At 41.8% G+C, this 13,567-nt stretch overlaps 1 protein-coding gene across 2 annotated transcripts in view; it reads left to right on the top strand.

Moving 5' to 3' along the window:
* The window catches only part of angpt4 (angiopoietin 4), a 150,161-nt gene that overhangs the window by 116,329 nt on the left and 20,265 nt on the right, over positions 1–13,567 (top strand). For both annotated transcript variants that reach the window (XM_072556170.1, XM_072556169.1), the window contains one exon: positions 10,460–10,626. In XM_072556170.1, the coding sequence (XP_072412271.1) occupies positions 10,460–10,626 (167 nt within the window). The remainder of the gene's footprint in view (positions 1–10,459; positions 10,627–13,567) is intronic.

Here is a 13,567-nt window from a genome sequence, read left to right as displayed (position 1 = left end):
ATTCTTACAATCTCTGGAAGTGAGTTTTTAAACTCCTCCAGCAGAATAATCTCTTGTAGAGCCTCAAAGGTCTTATCTATTTTCAAAGCACCTACCCATTGATCAAAATGACTATGTTTAATTTTTTTGAATTCAACATAAATCTGTCCTGGTTCCTTCTTTGTGTTTCTGAACCACTGTTTATATGCTTCTGGTACCAATTCATGAGCACTTAAAATAGCCTGTTTTACCTCTTCATAATCTCTTGACTCCTCATCTGACAGCATGGCAAATACCTCACTCACTCTGCCTACCAGTTTAATTTGAACTAGCATTACCCATAAATCCTCAGACCATTCCATCTGCCTAGTCAAATTTTCAAATGAAATAAAAAACTCTTCAACGTCTTTCTCATCAAAATGTGGGAGAGTTTTGTCATATTTATGTATATCACTACCTTCTCTTTTAATCCCCATCCTGTTAACTTCACTGACTAAGTCGAACTTCTTAAATTCAAATTCTCTCTCTCTTTCTCTCCCTTTCTCTCTTTTTCTCTCTCTTCTCTCCCCCTTTCTTCTCTCTCTCTTTGCTCAGCTAAGATCCTTCTCTCTCTCTCTCTTTGCTCAGCTAAGATCCTTCTCTCTCTCTTTTTCCTATCTCTCTCCTCTCTCTTTCTCTCTCCCTTTGTTTATTTTCTAGCTCCATTTTCCTCAATTGCAGTTCAAGTTTTTCTACCTCTAATGCACTTGTCTGTTTCTCTGACATCCTAAGTGAGTAACTCTCTTACAATTTCAGTTTTACTTTTGTCCTTGGTTAAACCCAAGTCTGACTTATTTGCTAATTCTAAAAGTATGACCTTTTTCTTTCCTTCTAAACTTTCTTGACAAATTTGAGAATCATCTTCGAATCCCAGAACCTGTTGAGCAATTTTAAGAGGCATTTCTCTCACTTTTAATTTAACCAACTACAAATCACTGAAAGGAAACAAATTGTCTCACCTAAGTTTTATTTAAAGATCTAAGACACTAACCTGCAAGTGTTTAAATCTGGTGAGACTTTTCGTACCCACAAATCTATTCAAATCGGTCTAAACCAGTTCAAATCCCAACGACAAGCCCCTGAACTGTTACAACATGGGGTAAACCCCTCTGTTAATTTAAAACCAGCAACACAGAAAAGATTTATTCCATGCATTAATCTGTGAACATTCAAGAGGTCAAGAAATATTTAACGTAAAAATTAACAACTTTATTTCTTAAAGTATAACAGAGAATAAATAACTAACAACTATTTACAACTCCTTCCTCTAACCTATCTGTTACATTCCCTTCTCTAATGCTAGTCCGATAAAACTCCCAATTAAGATTTACAAAACAAAACTTCTTATCTCAAAACCAGGAAGCCTTCGGTTCCTCTCCGTATTCCTGTCTTCTTTTCTTCTTCCTGGAGACTCAGCTTCACAGGTTTACTGATCGATAAAGGTACTTTTAAGAGAGCTATTCTCTGGGCAGTTTGCAGATGCTGGCATGGCAGCTCTCCTCCCAATTGTTCAATCTTCCTCGGTCTTATACCCCCCCAAAGCATTGGATTGTGTCATTGGCTTTTAAGATTGTCAATAGACTCAATTCAAACTGGATTAGAGTTTTTTGGGAGGTATATTTAAACTGATTGGCCTAATTCAAATCTGTTTTTGTCTCCAGGCAACTAGCTACCCTAGCCACCCCAGTAGCTGGACCACATGTTTACATTGTGTCTTATTGAAAACACTTGGTGCTGTCACTGCTAGCTTTTAACTCTTTTAAAGGTACAGTACACCCACATCTTCATAACACTTCCATCATTTTACTGATAATCGAGAATAGATGGGGTGGTATTTGGCTGGGTTGAATTTGTCCAGCTTTTTATTTACAGTACATACCAGGGCAATCTTCCACGTTGTCAGGTAGATGCCAGTTTTGTAATTATACTGGAAGAGGGGACTTAGTTATACTTAGTTCTACTAATTACACTTAGCTAGGGGAATGGCACGTTTCAGAGCACACGTCTTCAACATTATTGCCGGATTGTTGTCAGGGCCCATAGCCTTTGCAGTATTCACTGTCTCCAACTGTTTCTTGATATCACATGACTTGAATTCAGTTGGTAATATGCCACTATGTCAGTATGTTTTGAAGAATCATCATCACCACATCATAGCAGATAGAAACGTGGAAGCTCGGAATAGCAATAGGCCATCAGTCCCTTTGAACCTGTTCCATCACTCATTACGATCGCAACTGATTCCTTATCTCAAAGTCAGTTTCCCTCTTCCTCTCCATACCCCTTGATGCCTTTAATATCTAAATAATCTATCTCTTTCTTTAATGTACTCAGTGACCTGGCCTCCACAGCTTTCTGTGATAGAACATTCCACAGATTCACTGCCTTTTGGATGAAGAAATGGTTCCTCACCTCAGCCCTAAATCACCTATCTAATATCCTGTGCCTGATCCCTGGGTCCAGACTCCACAACTCCTCCCTACATCTAGTCTGTGGACCCCTGTTGGAATGTTTTACATTTTAATCAGATCCCCTCCCATCCTTCTACACCCTAGTGATTACAGGCCCTGCTGAACCAACCTCGCCTCGTACGACTGTCCTGCCATCCCCAGTATCAGTCGAATGAACTTTGCTGCACTCCCTCAATCGCAATATACTCTCTCCTAGGGAGATCAAACTGCATTCAATACTGTAAGTGTGGTCTCACGAAGGCCCCGTCTAACTACAGGAAGACATCCCTACTTCTGAAATCAAATCCTTTTGCAATGAAGGCTAACACACCATTTGCTCAGTGCACCTGTCTGTTTGCTTTCACTGACTGATGTACAAGGATACCCAACTTCCTTTGTATTTCCACACTTCCCAATGAGTCGCCACAAAAATGATATTCTGTTTTTCTGATTTTAACACCAAACTGTATAACATCACATTTATCCATATTATACTGCTCCTGCCTTATGATTGCCCACTTACGGAACTTGTTCAAATCATCCTGAAACATCCTCGCATTCAGCTCACACTCATAATCCAACCAGGCTTTGTGTCATCATCACATTGGGAATGTTGTTGTTGGATCCCTCATTGATATTCACTGTGAATCATTGGGGCCCAATCCCTGATCCCTACGAGGGAGTATCCCTACTAGTCACCACCTGCCACCTCTCTTTTTCTGGTTTGTCAAACGGTTCTCGATCTGTGCTGTAAGTTACCCTCAATCCCAATTGCTTCAGTTTTGAAGGTACAAAGTTCTCATACTCCACATTATCTTAAATGCCTTGAACTGGAAACATGTTTCGATGTTGTAGCCTAATAATTCAATATGCCTAAGGAACGTAATGTTTGTGCATAATTATCTGTTGTAATAAATATCTGTTAGATTCTTCAATATGACAGGATCCATGCCTTGTTTCTTATGTTACAGGAAATAACTGTCCCATTAGGGTCAAACACTTTGTTAAAAACAAACTCTCACTAAAATGTAGGAAATGAGACAGCCAACATGCACACAGCAAACTCTCATGACCAGCAATGGGATCAATTCACAGATAATCTGTTTTACTGTTGGATAGTTTCAGGATAAATATTGGTCCAGGACACTTCACCTCAGCTACCCGCTATGAGAGGGAATTGCATATTCCAACCAGTCTGTGGGTGGGAAACATTTCCCTGAATTCCCTTTTGGATTTTAGATTAGATTAGATTACTTTACAGTGTGGAAACAGGCCCTTCGGCCCAACAAGTCCACACTGACCCGCCAAAGCGCAACCCACCCATACCCCTACATTTACCCCTTACCTAACACTACGGACAATTTAGCATGGCCAATTCACCTGACCTAGACATCTTTGGACTGTGGTTGATTTGTTCATGACGGTCATATATTTATGGTCACTAATATACTCAATGGGCAACTGCTGTAAGAAACATAGGAACAGGAGTAGGCCATTCAGCCCCTTTAGCCTGCTCTGCCATTCTATGAAGTCATGGCCGAACTGTGTTCCATATCCCTTGATACTGTTGCTTAAAAAAATTTGTCTCTCTCAGAGAAGAGATAATAAGTTTGATTTTGCAGTTTTTTTGATGCTTTTCAACCAATGCCCTCAGAGGAATGTCAAACCCTTGCAGTTTATGTTCAACGTGCAGAGATTTGAAGAGAGTTTGGTTCCTGTGCAACTGGGAGAAAGTGAGGACTGCGGATGTGGGAGAGTCAAAGTTAATAAAAGTGTGGTGCTGGAAAAGCACAGCAGATCAGGCAGCATCTGAGGAGCAGGACAGTTGACATTTCGGGCATAAACTCTTCATCAGTCCTGAAGCAGGGTCCTGCCTGAAATGTCAACTCTCTTGCTCCTCGAATACTGCCTGACCTCCTGTACATTTGTACAAGTTGTGACAAAGGTTCACAACATATAATTATTATGATTTGGAAACTTAATCTATAGTTGACAGAACCACGTGTATCTCAAGGTTTGATTTGTATTTTCATATGGTGTGGGTTAAGAAGGGGAGCTTTATATATAGGTTGAGCTATATTTTTGAATTCTGACAGCAATGGTAGGATGTTTGGAAGTTTGTTTGCATGCATTTAATTGAGTTTTTTAAAAATTCTTTAACATGAATAGTTCAGTATTTAAGAAATATGTAGAAGCTAGAAAAATATTAGGCTTTGCTGAGCAATGAGCTATAACACAGGAGGACAGAAACAGAAATGAGTACGTTTAGAAAGACAGAATCATCAAGACAGAAGATCAAGGAATGTGTAGGTTTCTGTCAGGGTCAAAGGTAGGTAGAGAAAGGCCAGCAATAGCAACAATGCAGTTTAGCAGTCTCCAAAACAATCAAGGCAGAAGGAGACAAGTCCTAAATGGCTTACTGTCAGTAAGACAAAGGCAACAGCAACAAAAGGCAATGAAAGAAGAGTTTAAGGAACCCGTGTAAGAAATAAGTGAGCTTTGTTAGCAATTTGCTTAAGGGCTCAGGAAGAGATATTTTAAAAAGGCATTCAGTGAATGCACCAGATTACCAAAAATAAACTCCAGCCACGGCCACAGAGAAAGGAACTTTAAATTAGAGACAGTGTGACCCTTCACTGAGATTTGAGTATCGGTCAGTTTGGTGCTGGGAGCGCAGGATTGAATTTTTATTTCTAATATTTGCAATTAGGCCATTTCAAATAGTTCTTTGATGGTGGAAAATTCTTTTGTACAATAAACCTTCATGTTCTTTTGTCAAAAGCACATTTGTGGATTCTTGTAGATATGGTCAACAACTGATCACTGCAGTAAACAAATTGCAAAATTAAACTTGTTTTCTCTCAAACTTTGTTTTACACTAGGATCAAATTTGTCCTGCACTACCATCAACTGGAATCTTCTGCCTGAAGGAAGAGAGCAGAAGAATCCTGGGGCAAATTTACCTCAGTTGTAAAATGGGAAAAGGGTGTGTTTTTCCCTTTGCTTTGTGACCTACAATTGCTTTGGTCTTGAGTAACATAAGAGCTTGGGTTTGAAGCCAGAGTCCGACATGAATAACCTCATTCAATGTTTCTTTAAATTGGAGGACTCCAGACCTGGAGCTCTCTGTACAGCTGATCTAGTATGACCAAACCAGGCCGGTATTAAACAAGCTGATTGTGTGGGAAAGATCTCTGATTACACAGAAAGCTGCCAGCTCATAAAAATCAGATTCAGTTTAAAAATAGCATTGAGCACAGAGTTTTATAGAATATATCGAGCACTGTCAGAACCACATCAAGTATGTAACTGTTGGAGAAATGCTGCCTTGATGGAGCAGTGAGTGAATGAAATGGAAGCAAACTCAATCTGCAATAAAGCAACGAACTCAAATCAAGTCTGGGTGGAGCTGGGGCAAGTGGCTTTGAGTTGGGAATGAACACTATAATTAGCCTCAGAGCTGGTGAAGGTGCAGATTTTGTCAGGATTCCACTATTTTAATGGGTGCCCCTAATGTGTACATGTGTAACCCGGAGTGTCAATGCATACACAGTAGTATATCTCTGAGAAGATAGAAAATCCTTACATTCATATAGTGCCTACCACAACCTCAGTACATCCCAAAACCTTTCCCCATTACTCACTGCAAAAGAAACATTAAGGATCAAACTTTACCATCACAGTGTAAGGAGGAAGTATGAGTGGCTGCATACAAGGACACATTTTCTTACAGAAACTGTTAATATTGCAACTGTTTATATTCCTGTGCTTGGTTGGTTCATATGATATTTTGTTTTGAAAAAGTGACTGGAGGTCACAGTACCTGCGGCCTGTCAGTAATAAGGTGGGAGAAAGTCCTGGGCTTAGGTTTGGACCTGGAAATCTTTGAACTTTTCCAGCCCCTGAAACCTATGAGATATGCATTGAATTTTCACCACTAGGGCCTGTGCCTTCAGACCAGATGGGCCAATGGGCTGAGAAGTGGCAGATGGAGTTTAATTCAGATAAATGCGAGGTGCTACATTTTGGGAAAGCAAATCGTAGCAGGACTTATACACTTAATGGTAAGGTCCTAGGGAGTGTTGCTGAACAAAGAGACCTTGGAGTGTAGGTTCATAGCTCGTTGAGAGTGGAGTCACAGGATAGTGAAGAAGGCGTTTGGTATGCTTTCCTTTATGGGTCAGAGTATTGAGCACAGGACTTTGGTTAGGCCACTGTTGGAATATTGCCGTGCAATTCTGGCCTCCTTCCTATCGGAAAGATGTTGTGGAACTTGAAAGGGTTCAGAAAAGATTTACAAGGATGTTGCCAGGGTTGGTGGATTTGAGCTATAGGGAGGGGTTGAACAGGCTGTGGCTGTTTTCCCTGGACCGTCGGAGGCTGAGGGGTGACCTTATAGAGGTTTACAAAATTATGAGGGGCATGGATAGGGTAAATAGGCAAATATTTTTCCCTGGTGTCAGGGAGTCCAGAATTAAAGGGCGCAGATTTAGGGTGAGAGGGGAAAGATATAAAAGAGACCTAAGGGGCAACATTTTCACACAGAGGGTGGTACGTGTATGGAATGAGCTGCCAGAGGAAGTGGTGGAGGCTGGTACAATAACAACATTTAAAAGGCTTTTGGATGGGATATAAATAGGAAGGGTTTGGAGGGATATGGGCCGGGTGCTGGCATGTGGGACTAGATTGGGTTGGGATAACTGGTCAGCATGGACGGGTGGGACCGAAGGGTCTGTTTCCATGCTCTACATCTCCATGACTCTATGAGCTGCCAACACCCCTGCATCTGGAACCCCTCCACCTCTGAACATCTGCCTCCTCCTTTAAGACACTCCTTATATCTACCTCTTGGCTAAGACTTTCATCACCAGTCCTAATATGTTTTGATATGGAATGGGGTCAGGTTTTGCTTGATGACACACTTTGAAGCAGCTTGAGATGTAGTAAAGACACTACATCAATGCACTTTGTTGTTGCTGCTGTTTTAATGGCATGGACCATTCAGTACAATACAACATCGCCACACAGAGACTCCAGTGTAATGGCACAGTTGGCTGGTGATCCCACTGCCAGGTTTAGCTGCTGCTCTCCATGCAATAAGTGATGCCACGGTTCTAGCTACCAGGCCCTCTCGGCAGGGCTCTCTCTCTGACCTTTGAATATCTACAGGAGGAGTGAAGGCCTCAGGCTTTGATTTAGACTGACTGGGCTGTTATTGATCTGTCTGCTCCTTTATATCTAACATAGAATTTGCAGGCCATTCAGCCCTAATGGACCATGCCCAATAGCTCACCATCACAGGACTGTTCTCACTCCTCCTCCTTCATCTCAGCCCACCACCAGACCATTTACTCCTTTCTCCCTCATAAACCTACTTTGTTTCCCCTTAAAAGCATCTGCATTATTGCCTTCAATTACAGTTTCTGGGAACGAATCCTACATTCTCATCAATCCTTCAATAAAGGAGTTTCATCTGAATTCCCTAATGGATTTATTAGTGACTCTTTATATTTTTGACTGTTAGCCCTGATCTCTTTTGCAAGTACAAACATCTTCACTGAATCTATTCTCAAATGTTTGCACAATTTTAAAGATCTGCAGCCTATGTTAAAGCAAGAGAGTTCTTCCTGATATCTTGGCCAATGTCATTAATACGGATTAACTAGTCATTATCACAATACAGTTTGAAAATTGGGGCCTTACTGCAGGCAAATTTTCTGTCATTTCCTACATTATAACTTCTGTCCCCTCCCACTCCAAAATCCTAGGATTTCATCTGAAATGAAGGGTATATTTAGACCCTGAACAAATACATGTGTGTAAATATGATTGTAGAAGATATGAAAGTAGAGGAGAGGTTTATGATGGAGTGTGATGAACATAGATAGAGAAGGAGGAGCATTAGAGTTGAATGCCATGTGGAAAAATAGGTAGAGAAATTTGCTGTTGAATTGGACATTGACTGTGATCCAGGTTGACTCAGATTGGATTAGGACCAGACCACTTCACTCCCCTCCAGCCTTCCCTTTTCTAAAGGTAAGAGAACCAGTTTCTTTAGTTATTACTGATAGTTATGACCTCTCCAAAGTAGTTTTGACTTTGAAAGTCCTAGTTTTGTAACTTCTCCCCAATGCCTCGATATCCTTGTTGGATTACGGAGGATCGGGAGAAGTGCGGGGCTCTTACCATCCACTTGGAAAGAGAAGTGGGGCATTTCCCATGGGGCAGCCCCTTGTGCCAATAATCCTAACATTCCAAAACAAAAAGAATGTATTTGGCACAAGGCCTTGTAGACTAACAGCCAAAGTAACCCCCAAGCTGAGAAAGCCATCTCTGAACACAGCAAGACGATGCCTGAGAAAAATTTGCAAATCCATTTCTGAAGTGGTCTGGTCCTAATCCAATCTGAGTCAACCTGGATCACAGTCAATGTCCAATTCAACAGCAAATTTCTCTACCTATTTTTCCACATGGCATTCAACTCTAATGCTCCTCCTTCTCTATCTATGTTCATCACACTCCATCATAAACCTCTCCTCTACTTTCATATCTTCTACAATCATATTTACACACATATATTTGTTCAAGGTCTAAATAGACCGTTCATTTCAGATGAAATCCTAGGATTTTGCAGTGGGAGGGGACAGAAGTTATAATGTAGGAAATGACAGAAAATTTGCCTGCAGTAAGGCCCCAATTTGCAAGCTGTATTGTGATAATGACCAGTTAATCCGTATTAATGACATTGGCCAAGATATCAGGAAGAAATCTCTTGCTTTAACATGGGCCAGACTTTTTCACAGCCACGTAAGAGGGGCAGACTGATCCTTGATTTATTTTTTCGTTCATGGAATATGAGTGCTTTGTTGCCCAACAAACACGAAAATAAAAAACAGCTGATGCTAGAAATCTGAAACAAAACCAGAAACTGCTGTAAAAACTCAACAGGTCTGGCAGCATCTGTGGAGAGAAAGTTAGCCATTTGGATCAAGTGAACTTTTTTCAGAACTGATTGTAGCTAAGAAGTGGTTGGAATATATATCGAAGCTGGGGGGGGGGGGGGGGGGGGGCGGGGGGGAGAGTGTCAGAGAGGGGTAAATGATAGGTGGAGATGGAGGCCAGAGAGAGAGAGAGAGACCAGCAGAAGGGAAGGCAAAGGAATGGATAAAGGTCTGCCTGTTCTCTCTCCTGAAAAAAAGAATCAAAAGAATTGCAGATTCTGTGAATCAGAAGCAAAAGCAGAAATTGCTGGAAATTTTCAGCAGGTCTGGCAGCATCTGTGGAGAGAAATCAGAGTTAACGTTTCATGTCCAGTGACCTTTCTTGTGAATATGTTTCTGATTTCAAGAGGAGATCTGGAGTTCTTTGCTGTTTTGTCTCCTGCTCGGATCTAAACTTGGGGTAGATTATCTGGCGATTGTTCTTACAATGCTCATGGTGCTGCTCAGGGCCCTTTGGGCAAACGAAGGCATGAGCTCCAGTCGAGTTAACTTTTAAAGTTTGATTGTTCAGTTGCGTTGCTTTCACAGTTGTAAAAGCGAATCTTAACCACGAGTTGCGATTGATGCAGAAATGAAAATGGAACAATAATTACCCCATCAATGACATGGGCTAAATTTTTATTTGCTCCAGGAAGGAGACGCTGGTGTTGGATTGGTGTGGACAAAGTTAAAAATCACACAACACCAGGTTATGACAACCACCTGATGAAGGAGCGCTCCGAAAGCTAGTGCTTCCAATTAAACCTGTTGGACTATAACCTGGTGTTGTGTGATTTTTAACTTTAAAGAGTAAGTTTGCAAGTCACAGAAAATTTGGGTGTTTTCTACAAGTTCTGTTAAAAAATATTTTCATTGGCTGCTAAAGGGCTTTATGACATCCTGAAGTTGCGTGAGAGGTGCTAGAGAAATGCAAGTTTGCTCGTCCTGCTGCTTTCTTGGTGAAGTAGTTCCCTTGGCTGTTGTTTCACCACTGACACTGTTCTCTGGCAGGGTTTCGGAGATGGAGCTGGGGAGTACTGGCTGGGGAATGAGGCCATTTACTTGCTGACCAGCCAACGGCTCCACTCGTTACGGATTGAGCTGCGGGACTGGGATGGAAACCAAGTCTATTCCTTTTATGAGAAATTCCACTTGAGCAGTGAGAAGCAGAATTACAGGTACAGTGTTTGGTTTTGCTTGAAACAGTCACTGAGAGACTAATAAAAGTCACTCTGAGTAAAACGAATGATTTCCAAACAACAATATCACTCTCCACACTTTCTAAGACTCCTATGATTCATGAAGTCATCAAACTTGATATAGAAGATTTTACTCCTTTGCAAGTATACCCAGTATTAGCCAGGATCACAGATAAAATTCTTGCTTAGATAAAAGTTTATTTTTTAAAACTCTACAAGGCAAAGTCACCATAGTCCTCTCTCCCATTAGAGAGAGAGAGAGAGAGAGAGAGAGGGATGAATGGTGGTGTTCTAACATGAGGGTTACCACACCTCAGGCAAGGGAGAGATGAGTTCTACATGGTAACCTCAATCAGCGCAGAAACTGTACCCATGCTGTTGGTATCACTGCATCACAAACCATCTTTCCAGCCAACCAAGCTAAGTAGAAACTGATTGAAGGCACTGTGCAATGATCCATTGTTAAATAACCTGCGTGAAAAACTGAAGATAAACCCAGTTAGGGCAACCAGGCTGCAGGATGAGAGCACACAAAGCTTAACAATATCTCATGTCTACCCCTGCCCTAAGGTTTAAAGGATTTTGTCTGTTTAAGAACTTAAATGTTTGCTATTTTGATTTATTGTTGAACCTTAGTGCAGTGTGAAGTTTTGTTTTGCATGCAGTACAGGCAGATCATACCATACAAAGACATACAGATCATAGAAAAAGTAAGGCATACAGAGTTACGACTGCTTAGGAGGTGCACAAAGCAAGGTCTACATTAGATTTGAAGTTAGAGAGGTCCATTCAGCAGTCTGATAATAGCAGGGAAGAAGCTGTCCTTGAATCTGTTGGTGAGTGTGTTCAAGCTTCTGTATCTTATGCCTGACAGAAGGGATTGTGTCCGAGCTGGGAGGAGTCTTTGATGATTTAGCTGCATTTCCATGGCAATGAGAGGTGTAGATGGAGTCCATGGATGGCAGTTTGGCTTCTGTGACAGTCTGGACTATGCCCACGACATTAAGGAGGAGTGTGTTCACAAATTGTGCTCAGAAATATGAAGAGAAGACAGCTATTGTACACCTTGAGTCTGCTCTGCTAATTAATATGATCATGACTGATCTTGCACCTCCCCCCAATATCCCTATATTTTTAGATATCCTCACTGTCCAAAAACAATTGATCAGTCTTCAATAGAGTCAATGACTGAGCCCTGGGGGAAAGAATTCCAATGGTTCCCAACCCTCCAAGTGAAGGGATGTACCTTCATTCATCACAGTCCCAAATGAGAATGCTCTTAGCCTGAGACTATGGCACCACATAGATTCCCCAATGTGGGGAAACAGCCTCTCTCCACCTATCCCATAAGGCTCTCTAATATGTTTCCATGAAACCTCATTCAGATGTATGCCTTGTTTCTGTTCTCGACTATGGGGAGAAAGTGAGGGCTGCAGATGCTGGGGATCAGAGCTGAAAATGTGTTGCTGGAAAAGCGCAGCAGGTCAGGCAGCATCCAAGGAACAGGAGAATCGCCGTTTTGGGCATCAGCCCTTCTTCAGGAATGAGGAAAGTGTGTCCAGCAGGCTAAGATAAAAGGTAGGGATAGGTGGAGGGAGGTCCTTGACCTCCCTCCACCTATCGCATTCCCAACGCCCCTCCCCCAAGTCCCTCCTCCCTACCTTTTATCTTAGCCTGCTGGACACACTTTCCTCATTCCTGAAGAAGGGCTAATGCCCGAAACATTGATTCTCCTGTTCCTTGGATGCTGCCTGACCTGCTGCGCTTTTCCAGCAACACATTTTCAGCTCTGTTCTCGACTATGTCAGTTTCACCCTCCCAGCCAACCCCATTCCTTCCTTCCATTTCTCTCCTCTGATGAACAGCCAAGTTGTTATGTAGAAAACACAGCATGATCCCACAATGATACAAAAGGCCAGCAAATCCGTCTCTTGGTGATTGGTCTCTATCCACTTGGTTAAGATGCACTTGTGCTCAAAGACCCAGTGTTAGAGAAACCATTACACTGCTTCCTGATTGTTCCATCTTCAGCCAACTTTCTCAATTGTCTCAGTCTAAACACCTGGGTGCAGCTGATCAACCTTGAAGTGCTTCATCAGACTGGCTCAATTTCTTCGTCTACTTGAATGTAATGAGCACAGAAACAAACAGGTTCAAGAAAAGAATAAAAGACAGGAGGGTACAGACAGAAACAGTAGGGAGAGAGAAGCAGAGAGAAGGACAGAAATTGAGACAGGGAGAGATGGTGACATAAAGACGTAGACTGAGGTAGAAAGCAAGAGAGACAGCCCCTGAGAGAATGAGGAACACAGAACAAAGCATCAACAGAGGTTTCAACAAAGGCAGAGACACACAAAGACAGAGTGTGTGAGAGAAGGAATGACAAACAGTCCAGAGAAACAAAACGACTCTCATACAGAAGTACAGACAGTCTGAAATATAAGATCACGGATTGAATTGTCGCAAATGAGATGAAATAAATCTTGTATGCTGTAGCCAATGCAAACAGTAATGTGTTTTTTTAAAGATGGTTTCTGATGGGACGGACTGTTTGCTCACAGTTTTGTACTTTAGTCAGTGTGGTAACCTAGAAGAATGTAACTGGATCGTTCCCCTGTCCAACTGACTGTTTATCCAACACAATCAAACTCTCCAGATAAAAGTCTTTTCACGAGTTCACCCTCAGTCATGTCACACTCTCTGACACCTCATGATTCATCCCAACAGCTTTTTTGAACATAGTTTTGGCAAAGTCTCAAAGTTGTGGGTCTGGATGCTTACTGTTTCCCTCAAACACAAAGTAGAATGATCTCGCCAGCCACATCGAAGTGCTACCAGTGCTCTGGGAGGAGGGGACTGGGAGGAGAGAGAGCAGAACAGTTTATGTTCTGTGGAGTTTAGAGAAATAAGAGATAGTCTC

Source organism: Chiloscyllium punctatum, chromosome 37 (assembly GCF_047496795.1).
Source record: "Chiloscyllium punctatum isolate Juve2018m chromosome 37, sChiPun1.3, whole genome shotgun sequence".
NCBI classification, from domain to species: domain Eukaryota; kingdom Metazoa; phylum Chordata; class Chondrichthyes; order Orectolobiformes; family Hemiscylliidae; genus Chiloscyllium; species Chiloscyllium punctatum.
This window is presented reverse-complemented; position numbering and strand designations above follow the sequence as displayed.